This window comes from Rhododendron vialii, chromosome 3a (genome assembly GCF_030253575.1).
Source record: "Rhododendron vialii isolate Sample 1 chromosome 3a, ASM3025357v1".
NCBI lineage: Eukaryota > Viridiplantae > Streptophyta > Magnoliopsida > Ericales > Ericaceae > Rhododendron > Rhododendron vialii.
Window position 1 is genome coordinate 35,888,222 of NC_080559.1, and position 19,455 is coordinate 35,907,676.

General features: G+C 37.1%; 1 protein-coding gene across 2 annotated transcripts in view; it reads left to right on the top strand.

Annotated features, from left to right (window-relative positions):
• Positions 1 to 545: 545 nt before the first annotated feature.
• Positions 546 to 19,455, top strand: part of LOC131320928 (calcium-transporting ATPase 10, plasma membrane-type-like) — a 37,046-nt gene continuing 18,136 nt past the window's right edge. The window contains exons 1-21 of one of the 2 annotated variants that reach the window (XM_058351851.1): positions 546 to 681; positions 4,910 to 5,076; positions 10,189 to 10,305; positions 10,384 to 10,423; positions 11,087 to 11,202; positions 11,318 to 11,449; positions 11,578 to 11,667; positions 12,888 to 12,957; positions 14,356 to 14,426; positions 14,527 to 14,610; positions 14,699 to 14,776; positions 14,863 to 14,934; positions 16,368 to 16,451; positions 16,553 to 16,635; positions 16,736 to 16,844; positions 16,925 to 16,980; positions 17,309 to 17,351; positions 17,451 to 17,534; positions 18,091 to 18,228; positions 18,535 to 18,600; positions 18,688 to 18,786. In XM_058351851.1, coding sequence (XP_058207834.1) covers positions 621 to 681; positions 4,910 to 5,076; positions 10,189 to 10,305; positions 10,384 to 10,423; positions 11,087 to 11,202; positions 11,318 to 11,449; positions 11,578 to 11,667; positions 12,888 to 12,957; positions 14,356 to 14,426; positions 14,527 to 14,610; positions 14,699 to 14,776; positions 14,863 to 14,934; positions 16,368 to 16,451; positions 16,553 to 16,635; positions 16,736 to 16,844; positions 16,925 to 16,980; positions 17,309 to 17,351; positions 17,451 to 17,534; positions 18,091 to 18,228; positions 18,535 to 18,600; positions 18,688 to 18,786 — 1,860 coding nt within the window. In that variant the 5' untranslated portion in view covers positions 546 to 620. Of the gene's footprint in view, positions 850 to 4,909; positions 5,077 to 10,188; positions 10,306 to 10,383; positions 10,424 to 11,086; positions 11,203 to 11,317; positions 11,450 to 11,577; positions 11,668 to 12,887; positions 12,958 to 14,355; positions 14,427 to 14,526; positions 14,611 to 14,698; positions 14,777 to 14,862; positions 14,935 to 16,367; positions 16,452 to 16,552; positions 16,636 to 16,735; positions 16,845 to 16,924; positions 16,981 to 17,308; positions 17,352 to 17,450; positions 17,535 to 18,090; positions 18,229 to 18,534; positions 18,601 to 18,687; positions 18,787 to 19,455 lie in introns of both variants that reach the window. The other variant, XM_058351852.1, reaches the window with a different exon arrangement.

The window sequence follows — 19,455 nt, forward strand, 5'->3', positions numbered from 1 at the left end:
CTAATAACTCTTGTAGAATGAGAGAGAAAACTCTCGTAAAACAAGAGAGAAAACTCTTGCAGATCAGACGACAAGTCGTAGATATGAAGAGACGGAAAGAAAAAAAAACAAAGAAAGGAAGTCAGTAGTACCATGCCTCCCTCTCCCGCCACCGCACACAGGTGTGGAACCCACGGGTGGAGGAGAAGGGAGAAGATCGAGGAGTTGTGGTGGCTAGGGTTGAGAGAGAGGGAGAGAGAGAGATAGGGTTTGAGAGAGAGATGTTAAATTGTTAAAGGTCACGATTTTGTTATTTTTAATCACAATTTTTACTTTTTTATTCACAATTTTAATGAGTTTTAATCACGATTTTTATTCCGTGGTTAAAAGATGTGGATTTTTAGTTACACCTTAATAAATCACGGATCACACAAGATAACCGAGATCTCTATCTATTTTTGTAGTAGTGGATCTCATCTATAGCACATCTAATGTTAATTAATGCGCATATATTTATATTGCATATATAGTTGATTCGAATTACATTTGTTGTTTATGAAAGTGTATGTGAGAGAGAGACCAAAGAGAGAGGGGATCGAAACACTGAGCCGTGCTAATAAGGAGGAGGATGGCTGAGGAGGATGAGGAAAAACAACTCTCCTAGGAAGTTTCAGTCGGTGGTGCTGCAGAGATTTCTTTCTGGTATTTTTTTTGTTTGATTGGCAAGCTCCGTCTTATATCTAATTTCTCACCACGGCACACGTACAATTCCAAGACAAGCCTATTTATTGATCGAGATCAAGTGCTCGATCACAATTCCAAGACAAGCCGGCCTATTGATCAAGTGCGTACGTGCTCAAATTAATTGAGGTATGTATGTTGGTCACTCAATACACACACATGTACACAGACACACTTCATCAAAAGCAAAGCATATATATATATATATATATAGATGAGAACATACACTTTCTTATACACACACTTCTTTTTTCAAGAGAAGTAGTTTAGGACCGTTGAGAGACCCTACACTCTAAGATGACATGGACACACGAGCTTTCTCTCTCTCTCATGGGTACTATTAATCAAAACACACCTAACCATTCGGTGACTTTTGATTTGTTTGTCGATGACAAATACCGCTCATCTGCTTGTCAATTATCAATTCTTCTTCTTCTTCTTTTTTTGAACATTTTCTCCTTTGAAATAGAGAAAACTCTAATCAAAATTTCCCCCCAGTTTCCATTTTGTTCTCCACCGATTGTTCTAGTAATATTTTAAAATTGCAACGGTTAAAATAATTTAGGGATAAAATAAATCAATATAATTATGTTCATATGTCATTGCATTTACAAGTACTATTACAATAATTTGTGGAAAATATATCTATCCACCCATCCATAATTACTACAGTAATAAACTAAAGAGGTTCATTTATATATGATATCTCCACTGGGCACTACTTTTTTCTACACTACTTTTTTCTAAGAAAATCAAGAAGAAAGTCCACAGAATTCGACATCATCGTCTCCGCTTTTATTATCTTGATGACATTTGGCTTTGTTTTTTTAAAGTGCTTTTGGAATACTTCCAATCCAAGTTAAATCCATGTGCATGTTAGTTCCAATTTTGATGTTTTTAAGTTTGCTTTTTCCTATGAGAAGAACCTTATACGTTGAGTACATTTTGTGATAGAGACTTTCTCTCAGGATTAAATGGCAGCAGAAATTAATTAAACTAGTTACTCATGAATTTTCCGTTTATTTATTCTACTTATCCCATAATAGTTTTATCTTTTATTTGTTTCCCAATGTTTTTTGTTTAGTTTTTTAACTTTAAAACCACAGAGGAATGGGACATATCTGACCATTTTTTGGATCGACTTTTTCTCCTACTTCTGTTTTTTGCTTATTTATTGATCTACATTGGTATATTTTGGGGTAACATTCCGTTTCTATAGACAAACAAACGCTTCCACAGTTAACATGAAATGATTAGACAGTTTTATAAGATTGTTCATTGATCCGAAATGGATGGAATTAAATTTAAAGAATATATATATATAAAAGCAAGTGGAGATCATAGTAGATAGCTATTTTTGAAATTTGGCTTACTGTAGTTACTGGAGGGAGATGGTGAGATTCTTATTTAATTACTACTGTAGTAATTAGTGATGAGATCGATATGGGTAATGCGCTATGCGAGTAGCTAGGAAATCTATACATCTGTCCTAATTAATCTAAAAAATGAGCACCAAAACTCCAGTATATTGCAAAATTATCTGTAAGGCCTAAACACATGCATATGCTAGCTGGTATGTGCTGCGTGTTCAAATTTTCGTATCTTATATATAGTAGTAAGTACTCCATAATAGTTTTAGAGATCTAAGTATCAAAGGTAGGAAGTTGGAACCCACATGACATTGACACTATGCCAACGCCCAGCAGCCCAGCCATTGCATGTGATCCATCTGTCACTGAATACTATGTGTCTCTCTGTCCCAATAAGAAATTGCAAACAATCCTCATGACACGCCACGCCACCGCGCGCAATCACTTTTTCTCAGTTGGTTGAGTACTTTTTGCCCCATTCGTTTGGCTTGGGTTCTTTTCCCATGCCTGCTCTATTCTTGTGGTGGCCTCCTCTTCCCCTTCTCTCTAACAACTAACTCAATAATCCGCTGATGTATATCGCTGTGAAAAAAAAAAAAAAACACGCCACCGCAACCTCCCTACGTGTGCTACCAAACAGAGCAGGATTTCGGAAAAGCAAAAATGGTGGTCCAACTGTTGAGAGTGCATGCATGATAAGGGGAATATTGGATTTCTCCTTGAAAATTAGATGGGTTAAAATACTACTATATAATAAGCATACCCTTTTTGACATTTTGAATTGGGTTGGAAAAAAGCTCATAACAAGTTTCCTATTATCATCTATTACTTTAAGTAATATATATATACATACTGCTTACCCCAGTACAGTAAAAAGCCATAAAACCCAAAACGCGTGTCTTCTAATTGACGCTCTTGCAAAAGCAAAAAGAATAACTTGTTTCTTTTAAATTAATTTTCCACCGAGAATAAAAAGGTTCGAATTTCCGAAAACAGCGTATATATACATCTTTCCGAAAGAGAAAAAGATTTGATTCCCTACGTGTAATGTGTTTATCAATTCAGTAAGAGTAACTGCTCCATTGGGTTGGAAGGAGCCATGCATTTTCCACGAAACTTCTCGTCACTAGCTAACAGTTCCATTAATGTCACGACAATGAAACTTCCTAGAAACTTCGTGGTCGTGGAGCATAAACTGTAGTGTGTGTTTGGCACTCCCATCGAAAGCTGCAACCAACCAGATGATGATCTAAAAAATCTCCTCTCTCTCCTCTTTGCGTGCGTGTTTGATTTTCCCTCTCTCTCTCCTGATCGATATTTAATACGCACATACATACAATCTTAAAATAGTATAGATAAAATGAACTTGATCGATAAGCCAAGCTTTCGAGTCTACATCTGTAATTGTTTTTCTATAAAAAACAAAAAGAATCCGTAACCGTTTACGACCGCGGCTCCTAAATCACTCTTAGTGTAGATTTACAACTGAGGTCATTTCGCTCCTGGTGGTGTTCTTGGACGAATCGGGTCCTAATAATTTTACTACACTTAGCGAAAGGCTTACCTGCTTCACAAAGCTTTTTTTTCCTGTTTGATGCAAGACTAATTTGGACACAACAATTTAAGGGCCCCGGTTCATTTATTTTAAGGGTTTTGTGAAAAAATTTGAGACACGTGTGTACACGTCAAATATACATATGAGTTAAGTCTTTAGTAGGAGTAGTATATTTTTCATTTAAGATGAGAATTGTGTCTTTTAGGAAGAATATCTGTAATACGATCTTGAATATCGGTTTAATATACTGAAATTAATGAAATGGGTAGTACTTATAAGGAAAACAATTTAAAACATATCGTTTATTTTATTTATAATAATTGATCTTAACAAAGTTCTATATCTTGACGTTTCAGACAAAAATAAAGATTTGTTTTGACGTGCATAATTAATTACACTTTTTTTTTGTTTTCTTATAATGTGAATTTATAATATTGTGCTTCTAAATGTAAAATATTATACACGTGAAAAATTAATTTTGTAAATTCACGCGAAGGTGGATATTAAAAGGGGTGTAAAAATCAAATTACCCTTCTGACTCATAACCCAATTCGAGAGAGAGAGAGAGAGAGAGACAAGCAAACAAAACATGTGATGTGATGTGATGAGAACAATGAGATATTCCGTATTATAAAACAGCCCTGACAAACACGTTTGGCCTCATTTGGATTCCGAAAAAATCTAAAAAAATATTCATAAATTTTTGAATATTATTTTATGGGGTCTTGTAAAAAATCAGCTCCAGTGGATATCGGTAAATATTACTTTTGGATAAGTAGGGGCGAATTGACAGTTTCACTCCTACTTATCCAAAAGTAATACTTACCGATATCCACTGGAGCTGATTTTTTACAGGGCCCCATAAAAAAATATTCAAAAATTTATAAATATTTTTTTAGATTTTTTCGGAATCGAACCCTGCGAATTGTCCCTGCTTTTAATTTTTTTGATTATAAAATGTTGTCGGTATACCATATATACTGTGTATTCCCACTCCCAGCAGTTACGGATCAGGAAACGAAACACGCGTTCGAGGAAAAAGGAAAAAAAAAAGCGTGGGACCACGTTCCGTAAAAATCTCGAGCACGAGTCTATCGACCGTCCAGCGATTCCTTTTCACAACTCTTGGGCGGTTGTGTTTACTGTTTACTACGAAACCCTATGCGCTGGGAGGCGATCCATGCTTTACTGGTTTTGCTTTACTGATTATGGTAGGACTATCTTGTTGGTAGTAACGACGACGGTGTCATCTCTCCTGCGACAGTTACCATGGAAACGGCCAATGACAGATTCAAGACTTCGCCGTATCGTCGGCACCGGAACGACTTAGAGGCTGCGGATTCTCGCGAGTACGAGGACGACTCTTCATCCGGTCCATTCGACATCTATCGAACCAAGAATGCTTCCGTCGACCGCCTCAGAAGATGGCGGGTATTCCTCGATTTCCTTCTCTCTCACTTTTTTATCCATTCATATCTAACTGCATTACTCTCTTGTTTTGTTTTTATGGTCTCTGTTCTCGATTTATTTTTGTCTGAATTTATGAATTGCTTCGCTTTCGGTTTCTTTCAACCGGAAAGGATCGCTTCTCCGCCGAGACTGTTGTTTGTTTGGTGTTGTCTTTTTTATTTGTTTATTTTATTTTATTTTATTTTTCAAGTAAGATTAGAGTGCTAGTTGACACCATGCTTAGGAGGAGGATTAGTATAGCTTGCCTTCAAGAGACTTAAAAGTGGGTAGGGGGAAAAGTTAGGGAGATAAGATGACACAAGTTATAAATTTTACTATACGGGTAAGGATAGACATAGAAATGTGGTAGGTATTGTAGTAGATAAACACCTGAAAGATTTGGTAGTTACAGTAGGAAAGGAGATCGGATTATTTCAGTTAAGCTTGTGATCGGAGAGAGTATAGTTAATATTATTAGTGCTTACGCACCCCAAGTAGGCTTGGATGATCTTACTAATAAGCAATTTTGGGAGCAGATGGATGACGTGGTTCAAGGGATACCTTTTGGGGAGAAGCTATTTATAAGAGGCGATTTCAATGCTCATGTGGGAGTGTATAAGCAAGGGTATGAGAAGGTGCATGGTGGCTTTGGATTTGGTTACCTTAACAAAGGTGGTATGCGGATTTTGGATTTCGCGGTAGCGTTTGACCTTATAGTTGCGAATATTCTCTATAGGAAGTGAGATAAGTATTTAATTACCTTTAAGAGTGGGGCCAATAGAAGCCAAATTAACTATTTTCTTGCTAGAGGTGCAGATCGCTTGACATGTAAGAATTGTAAGGTTATTCCCAGGGAGTGTCTAGTGGCACAACATAGACTTTTGGTGTTAGATATTTGTCTCAAGGGGAATAATAGAAGGAGAAAGGAAATTAGATGCCCACGGAGTAAATGATGGGGCCTAAGAGGGGAGAAATTAGAGATATTCATGGAAAAAATGTCTCAAGAAGTACGGTGGGGAGCGGAAGGTCATAGTGACAATATGTGGATACGATAGCTGACGGTATTAGAAGAATATAGAAAGAAGTTCTTGGGGAGTTGAAGGGAAAATGTCCAATTTTTAAGGAGACATGATGGTGGAATGGTGAGATTCAAACCATGGTAAAAGCAAAGAAGGAGTGTTTTAAAAAGTGGCAAAAAGACCGGAATGAAAAAAAATTTCAGGGTTATAAGCAAATTAGGAAGGAAGCTAAGAAAGCTGTTAGGGATATGCTAAATTGAAAGCCTATGAGAATTTCTACGCTAGACTCGATAGTAAAGATGGAGAAAAGATTATTTATAAACGTGCTAAGCTGCGAGAAAGGAAGGCTCAGTGATTTCAAAAGCGCGTGAAGCGCGCGCTATAGCGCGAAGCGCAGGTGTTGCGCTTCGAAGAATAGCGCTATAGCGCAAAGCATCAAGGCACACGCTATGGCACAAGGCACAGAGGCGCACGCTTTTAGTCTTTGATCCAAAAATTGATCCGACGGTGCAGAATACACATCCGATGGCAGCGATGAACTGAATAATTTTTCTTTTAAGTCTGATTTAGCCCTAAATCAACCATACGATTGATTCCCAGCCTAAACCAGCAGCAGAGCAGCTTCAGGCGATCGAGATAGCACCTGCAGCTTCAGTCGATCGAGAGTCAGTCGATCCAGACAGCTTCGGTCGATCCAGAGCAGCAGCTTCAGTCGACAACAGCAACGGTAACCTCCTCCTCCTCCTCCTTCTTTCTTCTTCTTCTTTCTTCTTTCTTCTCCTCATCTTCTCTGAGAGGACCGAAACTCTGGCCAATTTTTTTTTTCTCTCTCTTTTTTTTTTCCTCTTCTTTCTTTTCTTTGAACTCCTGGGCTGTGGGCTGCCGGCTGGTGGGGAGTGGGCTGCCGAGTGCCGGTTGTGCCGGCGCGTAGATCTCTGTGATTTTGTTCTCGAGCACCCAACCATTTCTCACTTTTATGCTGATATGAATCATCTTCTCCTGTTTTGTTCATTTTCTTTTCTTTTCTTATTTTTCCTCTGCCTTTTCATTAGCTTAAGAAAAGATACGTGGGATTTTTTTCTCTTTGATGCGGCACCATTGAGCTTTTTAAAAAAAAAAAAGACTAATGAGTGACATTAGACTACAGGGTAGAGGATGAGTTTACTACACACAAATCACTATAAATCACACCCATGGAACCAGTGTGCTGCGTGCAAACTTAAATCAATGATTTCATGGTTGATATGTTATGTTTCGTGTTTGGTACTTTCGTTTAACCAATGACATGTTATGTTTTATGACATTTGAAAGTTTTCCAAGTGTTTGTCTGTCTTGAAAACTTGTTCTAATAAAATTTGCCTCGTTGCGAAGGGAATTTTTTTTTTTGCGCTTCGCCTCAATAAAGCGCGCGCCGCGCCTTGCGCTAAAGCCCAAGGGGACTGTTGCGCCTCGGTGCGCCTTTCGCTATTTAAAACACTGGGAAGGCTAGAGACGTTTCTCAAGTTGAGTGTATAAAAAATATTAATTCTGTGGTGTTGGTGAAAGACGAGGCGATCATGGATAGATGAAAGTCGTATTTCGATAAGTTGTTAGACGAGAAACATGAAGGAGACTTTGATGGGGAGAAAGTGTATGTACCTGGTGAGAATATAGAATATGAGTTTTATTGGAGAATACAAAAGTTCGATGTGGTTAAAGCTTTGAAAATGATGAAACCGGGAAAGGGACCAGATGATATCCCTATTGAAGTGTGGAAAAGTCTAGGTGACTTGGGGTTGACTTGGTTGACAAAGTTGTTCAACAAATTTATTATGACTAGGAAGTTGCCCGACGAATGGAGAAAGAGCATCTTAGTACCTATCTATAAGAATAAAGTGGATATTCAAAGCTGCAATAACTATAGATGTATTAAATTGATGAGTCATACAATGAAGTTTTGGGAAAGAGTTATTGAGCATTGCTTGAGGATAGTGACTACGGTGTCAGAGAAACAGTTTGGGTTCATGCCTGGAAGATCAATCATGGAAGTTATCTATTTATTAAAGAGATTGGTAGAAAAACACAGAGCAAAGAAGATAGATCTTCATATGGTTTTCATAGACTTAGAAAAGGCTTATGATAGGGTGCCTAGAGACATCATATGGTGGGTTCTGGAGAGAAAAATAGTGACCAAAGGGTATATTGAGGTGATTAGAGACATGTATGAATGTGCTGTCACTATCATTAGATCAACAATAGGGGAAATAAGTGAATTTTCAATCACCGTAGGATTGCATCAAGGGTTAGCCTTGAGCCCGTACCTCTTTGCCTTAGTTATGGATGAATTGACTAGACAATTTCAAGAGGATATTCCATGGTGTATGATGTTTGCAGATGACAGTGTCCTCGTAGATGAAACCGCTAGAGATGTTAATACGAAATTAGAAATTTGGAGAGAATCATTAGAGTCAAAGGGTTTTCATATAAGTAGGAGTAAAACTGAGTATATGGTGTACAAGTTTAGTAGTACCAGTAGTGCGCATGAAGAAAGAGTGATGATCCAAGACCAGGAGATACTAAAGAGGGATCATTTTAGGTATTTAGGCTCAATTAGTAGTAGAGATGGAGAGATTGCTGATGATGTGACCCATATAATCCAAGTGGGGTTGCTTAAGTGGAGTAGCGTTACTGGTGTACGGTGTACTATATGATAAGAGAGTATCCACAAAATTGAAGAGAAAATTCTATGGAACTGCCAGAAGACCAGCGATACTTTATGGGACAGAATGTTTGCCTATTAAGAAATAATATGTGAGCAAGATGAGTGTAGCGGAAATGAGAATGTTAAGGTGATGAGTTGTAAGACTAGACGAGACATGATTAGAAATGAAACAGCTCGTGAGATCGTAGGTGTAGCACTTATGAGGATAGTTGAGAGAAAATAGGCTAAAGTGGTTTGGACATGTTTACCGTAGACAGTAGTTAAGAGAGTGGATATGATAGCTCTAGGTAGCAATACTACGGGGATGGTAGACCTAAATTGACATTAGATGCTGTTGTGCGCAAATATATGAATATAATGGGTTTGTGTGAACAAGGGGCCTTTGACAGAGCCAAATGGAGGAAACAGATTCATGTAGCCGACCCCAAGTGATTGGGACATAAGGCTCGGTTTGGTTTGGTTATTTTTTTTTTTCCGAGTGTGTGGTTTACATGCAGTAGAAACTTGTTAGAGTTATTGGTAAATATCTTTGTAGATTTGTTGGAGACTGTGGGTTAAGTTTATGAACACTTTGCTTCAGATGAAGCGATTGGGGAAGTTTTTGAAATTCAAATACCAACAGCGTTGGGGAAGAGCTCTTCATATGTTAAAAAGCTTGCAATATTTCTTTCAGGGCGAAACCAAACTCTTGAGAATTTCCTTAAGTGTTGCATATTGCACTTGCCACAGAAATAGAAGCACATTCGCCTTACATTAAAAACAATGCTTCTTCAAAAAGAGGAAAAATAAAAAGAACAAAACGGAAGCTTTCTTCGGCAAAATGCAAACGCTGTAACAGGTAGAAATTACGATGTAGTATAATGATATAATCCATGGCACAAACTTGCAAACTAACATATCATTTGTAGTCGGTACGAAGTGCTCCAAAACAATTTTGATACCTGTTCTCATTTTCTCCCTTGTTTTCTAAGCCTCGAATACTACAGAAAATGAAATGTTCATTGTGTAGAGGTTTAGGTCTAATGCTTTTTGTCTTCCATGGTCTGTATTGTTGATATTTGGTCTTGCCTGAAGTTCATATTTCGGTTTTACTCATTGTGGCTTGGCTCTTCTCTTTGAACTTCGGATGGTGCATTTAAATGTTGATAAATGTGCTTCTTTGGAGACTATCTTTTATGGAAAACGAGCTGGGATGGTGCTAACTTCTAGCCTTTGGTCATTTTGCCCGATACTCTAACTGTGCCAGTGAGCTGAAATCAAGTGGTGTCCATTTGCATGTTTGTATATATTTCCATGGCCAGTAATAAGTTGTCCTGTTTGTCTTATTTCATGACAACCATAATGGTTGGACTGATTTGATCCTGTCTTTCTTAGCAAGCGGCACTTGTGTTAAATGCTTCTCGCCGATTTCGATACACCTTGGACTTGAAAAAGGAGGAAGAAAAGAAGCAAACAATAAGAAAGATTAGGGCGCATGCTCAAGTCATAAGAGTAATGTTATCTTTTGAACTGAACTTCTTGTTGGTCATCAATTTTATTCTCTCTGATCTCTGACTTTATTTTTATTAGGCAGCCTTCCTTTTCCAAGAAGCGGGGCAAAAAGAAAAAGGTAAATTTGGTTCTGTTTTTTCACACATTGAAGTTACATTTGAAGAAAATGGAAGAAAATTATTTCTTTATCTTGGATTTACATTTTTATTGATTATTTGAACTTTGAGGAATGAGGAATTTGGTTTCTTACAGGTTTCTTGTAACTTGTTTGAGATATATGCACTTATCCAAATCTTCATCTGTCATTTGCTTTTTTTGAACATTTTAAGCAATTGAATTATCTTTTGCCCATGTCCTTTGAGGCTACTCAACTCTATGAATTTTTTGTTTGCATTGGCTTGTAAACGCGAAGTGAAAACATCGGTAACCATATTATTCGGACAGTTACCTATCGTAATTGTTTTGTAGTTTGTTGGGACATTTTTTACATTTGAACTTTAAATAATCCACGACTTTGAGGGTCACGCAACTCTACATGCTTACAAATTCACAATTTCTTAATGTACATTTGATTAAGCATCTGTTTATAGTCTCATTATTAGTAAGATGCATAGCAACTTGTTGGCTGTGCTTCATTTCGTTAGTCGTGCACATATTATAGTTGTTTTGAAATTTATTTCTCTTGAATTTTTTTATACGGTGCTTCCAACCAGAATTTCCTTATTGTTGTGAAAGCTTTGCCGGACACTTGTTTACGTTGATTTAGTTAGTTCCTCTTTAGTGTCAGGTACCCCAGGATTAGCTACAACTTCAGCTGGTGATTATAGTATTAACCAAGAGCAACTTGCTTCAATAACAAGGGATCATGATTTTTCTGCTCTGGAGGAATTCGGAGGGGCAAGTTTATTAGCAGCTCATCTTGTTTTTGGTTTGCGTTTCCTTATTTTTTAGTGTCTGTGAGCTAGTTTCTTATGGTTCTTTTACATTTATGAATGTTTGTGCTCCCACTTAGGTTAAAGGGTTGGCTGATACATTAAAAACAAGTGTAGAGAAGGGAATATGTGGAGATGATGATGATTTATTGAAGCGAAAGAATGCATTTGGATCCAACACATATCCTCGGAAAAAAGGACGGGGTTTTTGGGTATACATTGTCAAGCTTTGAACTTATTGTCATTGTTTCATTCTGCGATGTTTCTTTCAAAGATAGATTTTTGTTTGTGTAATAAATAGGCGCTGTTATATATAAATTCTATGACATATGCCTTGCAGAACTTTGTTTGGGATGCTTGTCGAGATACTACTCTGATCATCTTGATGGTAGCTGCAGCTGCTTCTTTGGGGCTAGGCATAAAGACCGAGGTGAGCCTAATGATAGTTATTCAACATGTCATCTAATGACTGATCCTTGTACGAGCACATTTGTAAGCTACATGGTGAAAATTGAGCTTCAATATTGGAATGTGGAACACGATGATGTGATTGTTCGGATTTAACTATGGTTTTTAAGTTGGCAACAAATTGAGTTTTTCCCCCTCCTATTGTCATTCAAGAATTGGTGTTTGGTCTTCTGCTCGGTGAGAAATTGTGTTTGTTAGGGTTAGATGTTACACTATTGAGGGTGCGTTTCTGCCATATTTTTTTTTGCTTCATGCTAATTACAATTGTCAAGTTGTTTCATCTGAATGTTATTTTAGTTGATATATGGAAGGAGAATGACCCGCCTAGAAATACGTGATAATGTGGGCTTTTAGTCCATTTAATTTAGTGGAAACACCCCCTAAGATTAAGGTCATAAAAGGTAAGAGAAATTCCCCAGTTGGTTGATATTTACTATTTCAGACATGCATGTAGCAACTATCGGGACTTCCCAGTTCTTGAAATTTGAAGTACGGTTTTTGGGAAATCAGTGAGTGTAGGTTGGTAAAAATCCAGTTTAAGAAATTCCAGATCGTAGTTGAACGAAGCGGGAGCGGGGGAGCAAGGGAATATAGAAGCTCCTAAGGTTGGGAGCGTGTACATATATTATGAAAATAATGTAGCATAGAGTATTTACTTTAAAAAGTACAATAATTTAGGAAGTAAAAATATGGGCCAAGTCCTCCATTAGTGTAAGGAATGGGCTAGTGGTACAATATATGATTTTCTTTTCAAGATATCATGACTTAGGCTAGATATATGAGTTCATCAAAGACCAATTAATAAAACCGAGTGATAAATCCCTGTTTTTCTATACAAATATCATACAAAAGCTCCCATCTTCGTAAGGAGCGAGCTCCCATCAAGCTCCTTAGTTGGGAGCGCAAAAGCGGACTCCCAAGGTGGAAGAAGCACCACTTTAGGAGCTCCCTACAACTAAGTTCCAGATTGTATTTCTACGATTGTTGTGTTGTCATTCATAACTAAGTTTTGTTGTTCAATTGTAAACAAGCTTTCATTGCTTTTCATTTGATTGATCTTGCACAGGTTACTTGTTTTGAGTATTTGACTATATCAACTATTCAACTACACCTATATTCATGTATGTGTTTGAGAGATAGCAAATGCACATGTATTATGTTTTTTTAACCTTATACTTACAGGGTATTAAAGACGGATGGTATGATGGGGGAAGTATAGCCTTGGCGGTCCTTATTGTTATAATTGTTACAGGTACTTACAGGGTTTAAAGCTTTTTCAAATGCATATCAGTTTAGTAATCAATTGTGGTACCATGGTCATTGTATTTTGCGGATTGCAAATTGCTTTCTTTGCAGTCTGCTAGAATGAGCAAAAGCTTTCAAACCATCTCTCTTTCTCGCACACAATCCGATGCGTTTTGGAAAGCGTCCAAGCATGTCCTATTATGCTTTGGACAGTTAGGGACATGCTCCTTCACTTGGACACTGGGAACCAAGCTTAAAATCAAATATACTCGCTTTAAACTTTTCTAAAGCCTAAGCTCTGAAGCATTGAAGATAGGGAATGAAATTTGTGAATGAGGACTTGTGTACACATCTTTTGCCATACATATATTTGCCTTATAAATTTGCGGAGTCATCAAAAGTTTGTTTGCGATAGGAGTATATATTGTGTGCAGGGATTTGGACCTCAGGAATTGTGGAAACGTGTTCATATACCTTTATATTTTGGAGGCAATGAAAATCATGCGGTTTTTTGTTTGGTTGCCATTACTGTTGCGATAATTTTTCCATTTATTGGTGTTGCGTTATGCTTTTTAAAACAAAAATTCAAACATGCATAACCTGATGCCTACCTGGGTCCTAAAAAGCGCGTGTATGGTTGCTGGCACGATACGGGTACGTCAATGCTGCATAACCTAAAACAAGTAGGGTACATGTACGGTTGTGGCATGATTATAGCAGATATATTCTACAATTTAGAGCAATGTATTGCACTTACGAGTTACACATCAAATAAAGGATACCGCTAATGACTTTGGATGAATAAAAATCCAACCTCAAATAATAGTTTATAGCCAAACTTAAGGTACACATGAGTTTAATGTCAATGTCATTATACTAAAGATCATTTGGATAAAAATCTTTATTTGAAAATCGTGGTTAAGCGTAGAAAAAGGAAGTTCTATCAACTTAAGCTCATATGTGTTGTGTACGGCTCGATATATTGGGTACGACTTGATATATACTGGGGAACTTCTAGGGTACTGTAAAAGTCATAGAGAAATTTCAGTACATGTTTCATGTATTGGGTACATATCTTGAATGTGAAGTACTGGTACCTGATGTGTTATGGGTACAAGTATGACAGGGTTTGAGACGTACCCGTGCTTTATAGCAGGGTACCTACCCATTCATCAAACTGTAGATATTTAGAGGACTGAGAATGCTAATAAGCAATCTGTGCTTTTCAATTCTTTATCTATCACTATTGTGATCCATATTTAGTGGAAGTTCATTTCATACTGTGTCTATATCCACAATATCACCTTTGGCTCCATAGAATAGCTCATTCATCGGTATGATGTACTAAAGCCTGTATGTTGTCTTATATTCTGTTTTCTGCACTGGCATTGTCCCCCATTTACAGCTGTAAGTGATTACAAGCAATCCCTTCAGTTCCAAAATTTAAATGAGGAGAAGCAGAATATACATTTGGAGGTTTGTCAGTTTGGGACCGTTTTTCCTTGCTTCCATTGCTATTTTGTCATATCTGCTTGTTTTCTTCTTCCCCCTCAATTGAAGATAAGCATGCAAACAGGTTATTAGAGGTGGTAGAAGGATGGAGGTCTCCATATTTGATCTTGTTGTGGGTGATGTGGTACCACTGAAAATTGGTGACCAGGTGAATGGAATTAGTTTCTGCATCTTATTTGCAGTTGTAAAGGTCAATTTCTATTCTATTGACTTCCACATTGAAATTGTTGTCCCAGGTCCCAGCTGACGGGATTTTAATTTCTGGACAGTCACTTGCAATTGATGAATCAAGCATGACTGGGGAGAGCAAGCTTGTAAGCAACCTCACCTATTCAGTTGTGCCATCTCGTTTTCCTAATTTTCATTCTCATATTTGTAGCTTGAGCTCTTTTTTCTACAGGCTCAGAAGGGTCCAAAAGCTCCATTTCTGATGTCTGGGTGCAAAGTAGCTGATGGATTTGGCACTATGCTGGTAATATTTGTTATAGTCTTTGTTCACGGTTTCTGCTCAATCAGATGGAGATTTTACTAATCAATAATTTTGAGTTGCTATGTTTTAAAAATATTATTATTCTGGGAGCTCTTGTTTGCATCCCACGTTTTTTACAAAGGCATGTACTCTAGAGCCTAGATACAGTGGCAAATTTTGTAGCTGTAATCCTCTGTGGAGTCTTTGCTATCCTCTTCTCCCCTGCATCCTTATCTCATCTGTTTATCCTGGCCTGTGCTGTCCTTTCTCGTTCATAAATTAGTACTTCTTTGTTATCCTAACAAAACGGCTTGTTTTAATTGCTGTATTGTTTTAGTATTGGCGTAACATTAAATTTTGTAATGTTTTGTTTTCAAGGATGAGTTATGTTCGAGTGAAACTTGAATGCTTCTCTGTTTTATGATGTTTTAATTATTAGAAAATTAGTCTTGGGTCCATTATGTGAACTTCATAAGCCCACAAGTTCACCTATTAATTTTGTAAGGTCTCAAGTCCATTTTAGGGTACGCTAGAGTAGGGTAGGGTACCCTAGGGGTTAGGCACTTTCATATGATTTTAGGGTGCACTTTTTTTTTATAGGATAGGGTACCCTAGGGTAGGGTAGATTACCTTAGCGTAGGGTACCCTAGGGTTTAGGCACTTTTTGAGGGTTTTAGGGTGCATTTTCCTATTATAGGGTTTTAGTAGTTTAGGCACTTTCATAGGGTTTAGGGTTTAGCGTAGGGTACCCTAGGATTTAGGTTGTGTGGACTTGTGAATTCCTATATAAAAAGTTTAGATTATTATTGTTATAAAAAAAGAAATAGAATCTATTGTAATAAAATATATGATCGATCATATACTTGACAATCCCTATATAAAAAGGTTAGATTATTATTGTTATATAAAAAAGAAGTTACGTTATTATTTTTTATAAAAAAAGAAATAGAGGAGGGAAACCTTTTTATATAGGGATTGTCAAGTATATGATCGATCATATATTTTATTATAATTATAATTATAATAGATTCTATTTCTTTTTTTATAACAATAATAATCTAAACTTTTTATATAGGAATTGTCAAGTATATGATCGATCATATACAAAACTATTAGGTGGACTTGTGGGCTATGAAATGTGTATAGTGGACCTATCACTAAATCTCCCTTTATTATCCGACCCAGATTTTAGTTATTTTACCACGGGCGAAGCTGAAAATAACAAGAAATTTATTATTATTAGTCCAATGTGGCATTATAAACAGATAGCATGACGTTTTGTAGAAGAAATGATTATAGTCTTGTGATGTATTGGTCCAATACTTAGGAATGCACTATATTGAGAATCTACATCTAACAGGGTAACATGCTTATTGCTTATTTATTACTTATTCTTGGCTACTCACATTGCTAACACTCATGATTATTGTTTCAAGGTAACAAGTGTTGGTATAAATACAGAGTGGGGATTGCTAATGGCGAGCATCTCAGAAGATAATGGTGAAGAAACACCATTGCAGGTTGTTGTTTTTTTCTTTTTGGTAAATATTGTTATTTCAGGTTGGTATGTTCCATTATGGTACAGCTTATGTTTATGTCAATGGCTTGCAAATTACAATAGGTACGGTTGAATGGGGTTGCAACGTTTATAGGTTTCGTGGGACTCACAGTGGCTGTAGTTGTTCTAGTTGTCTTGATGATCAGGTTATTCAATCCTTAGTGTTGAGTTGTCTTGTCATTCTCTCTTGCTCTATCTGAAAAACAATGATTGATTGGTTAAACTTATGAATATGATTGTCTGCAGATACTTTACTGGACATTCAAAAAATACTGATGGAACTGTTCAGTTCACGCCTGGCAAGACTAAGTTCAGTACTGCCATAGATGGAGCTATTAAGATCTTCACAGTCGCTGTATGTGCCATTTTATGAGAGAAATAGTATGTTCTCAGATATACCTTTGAGTATTTGATTAATTCCTGAATCGTTTCTAGGTCACTATAGTGGTTGTTGCAGTGCCTGAAGGGCTTCCCCTTGCTGTTACCTTAACGTAAGCTTGAGTAACTCTTGTATCTTTTGAGTATCCTTTATTTAACTTGGTTCAAAGCATCTTGGGAAGTGCAAAATTGGCGTTATGGAGGGCTTTTCCACCCTCTCTTGTTGAAGTTTATTTGAGATCATGTCAGTACTTTCTAGTTTTATCTTTTTTCCTTCTAAGTCACTTTAGTCCTTGACCCATGGTTAAGCTGGAAAATCTCCTTACCTACTTGTGCAATCTTTAGTTCTTGCTTCATATCTTTTGTCTATTCCGTTTTAATCTCTTAAATTGCAATTGTTGTTCTTTCCCTTATGTCTTATGATTTACAATTGCATTACAGGCTTGCCTACTCAATGAGGAAAATGATGGCAGACAAGGCATTGGTATGCACAATTTTTGAGTGCAGCTTGTTATTATATATGTTTGGTTACACACAAATTTAATAGCACATGTTTACTGAGTTAAAATAAATTGAACTGCAGGTCAGGAGGCTTTCTGCTTGTGAAACTATGGGTTCTGCTACTACCATTTGCAGTGACAAAACTGGAACCTTGACACTGAATCAGGTGTGTTCGATAATGACATTGTCTTTTAACATCTTGCACTTAATATTCCAATGGTATTGGCACATTCGCAGTTGGATGTTCTGTTGAATGGGTTTTTTAGGGCTTGTTCGTTTGGGGTACTCAAAACCCCTGCGCACGGTCCCCAATAAATTCTCTCTCTCTCACTCTCTCTCTCTCTCTCTCTACCTTAAAACCTCCCTCAAAACCCAAACCGAACAGGGTTTTAATAGGTAGTGATCAAACTGGGCCACTGGACATTCCTTGGAGGGTTATTTTATTTTTCTAGGCATTACTTGCTTTACTGGAAGTATATTTTTAATGAATTTTTGAACATATTATCTTCTTTTTTGTCTTTTATTACTACTTGTAGGCTTAAACCATTTAGTTGTGTAGACTTGGGTGGTGGGAAACTGGAAGTGGTAGTTATGGGTTTCTTCTCCTCTTCTCTCTCTCTCTTTGGTGGGGGTTGTGATAGGGAGGGTTTGAAGGTTTAGGTAGAAAGCTTTTCCTTTTTGTTCCCTCATTTTTAATCTGTCATAGTTTCCTTCTCTTACAGATGACAGTGGTTGAGTCATATGTTGGTGGAGAGAAGGCTGAGTCTCCGGACAATGGTTCAGTGTTGCCTCTCAAGGTTAAATCTCTGCTCATTGAGGGTATTGCACAGAATACTACTGGCAGTGTATTTGTGCCTGAGGTGAGTTAAACATGCATGAAGTTTGTTTCAGAGGGAATTACTCACTGAGCTTTGCATCATTTCATCTGGACATGCACAGTTTCAGAGGAGATTACTTACTGAGTTTTGCATCATCTCATCTGGACATGCACCATGGCATTACGTGCTATCTTTCATCATTGTTTCAAGTATTGGGAGCGCTGTGTTCCTTGGATTTGTTCTAATTTTGTTTTAAATTGTTCTTGACACTATTTTTCTAGAAAATAATGTATTTATTTAGTTATGTCATTCAGTTTATTATCCTTTAATATGGTTGATATTTAACAGGATGGAGGAAAGATGGAGATATCTGGATCACCAACCGAAAAAGCCATTCTCCAGTGGGGGATCAATGTAGCTTTACTACTTTCTCTACTTAATGGTTTTTTATTTTCATATGTTTCCAAAGAACAGATTTGATTTTTGACATCCCTTTGGCAGCTTGGAATGAATTTTGATGCTATTAGATCAAGTTCTTCAATCATTCATGTTTTCCCTTTCAACTCGGAGAAAAAGAGAGGAGGTGTTGCATTAAAAGTGGTATGAGACTGCAAACATTCCATTGGAAAGGATACTTTGCATTGATTGATTGCGTGTGTTTTATGTGGATCGTAGTACTTTCTATTACATGCAGTTTCTTTTCTTGTTATTGTCACCTTTGAAGTGGGATATACGGATATGTTATCAGCGCATACGTTTGAAGGATATTTTGAGTGCAAACTATGCGTTAACTGTTGAGAATGTGGCTAAAAACAAGAAGCAAACGAGGGAAGATAATCAAGGACAAAAAAAGAAATGTAAGACACAGACAGTTTCTTTTCTTGTTATTGTCACCTTTGAAGTGGGATATACGGATATGTTATCAGCGCATACGTTTGAAGGATATTTTGAGTGCAAACTATGCGTTAACTGTTGAGAATGTGGCTAAAAACAAGAAGCAAACGAGGGAAGATAATCAAGGACAAAAAAAGAAATGTAAGACACAGATTTTACGTGGTTCCCCAACAGTTTGTTGAGTACATTCAAGGCTCACACCAGTTCCACTATTTATCGACTGAAGAAAGAGTATAAAGTTAAATTGGCTGCTGCATATTGCAAGTATTTATAACCTAGTGAGTGAAGTTATGAATCAGGGCGGGTAGCTCTAAGCTCAATCCTATACGATTTAGCTATTCATATTGTCAAATGGTGACGTAATTAAACAATAGG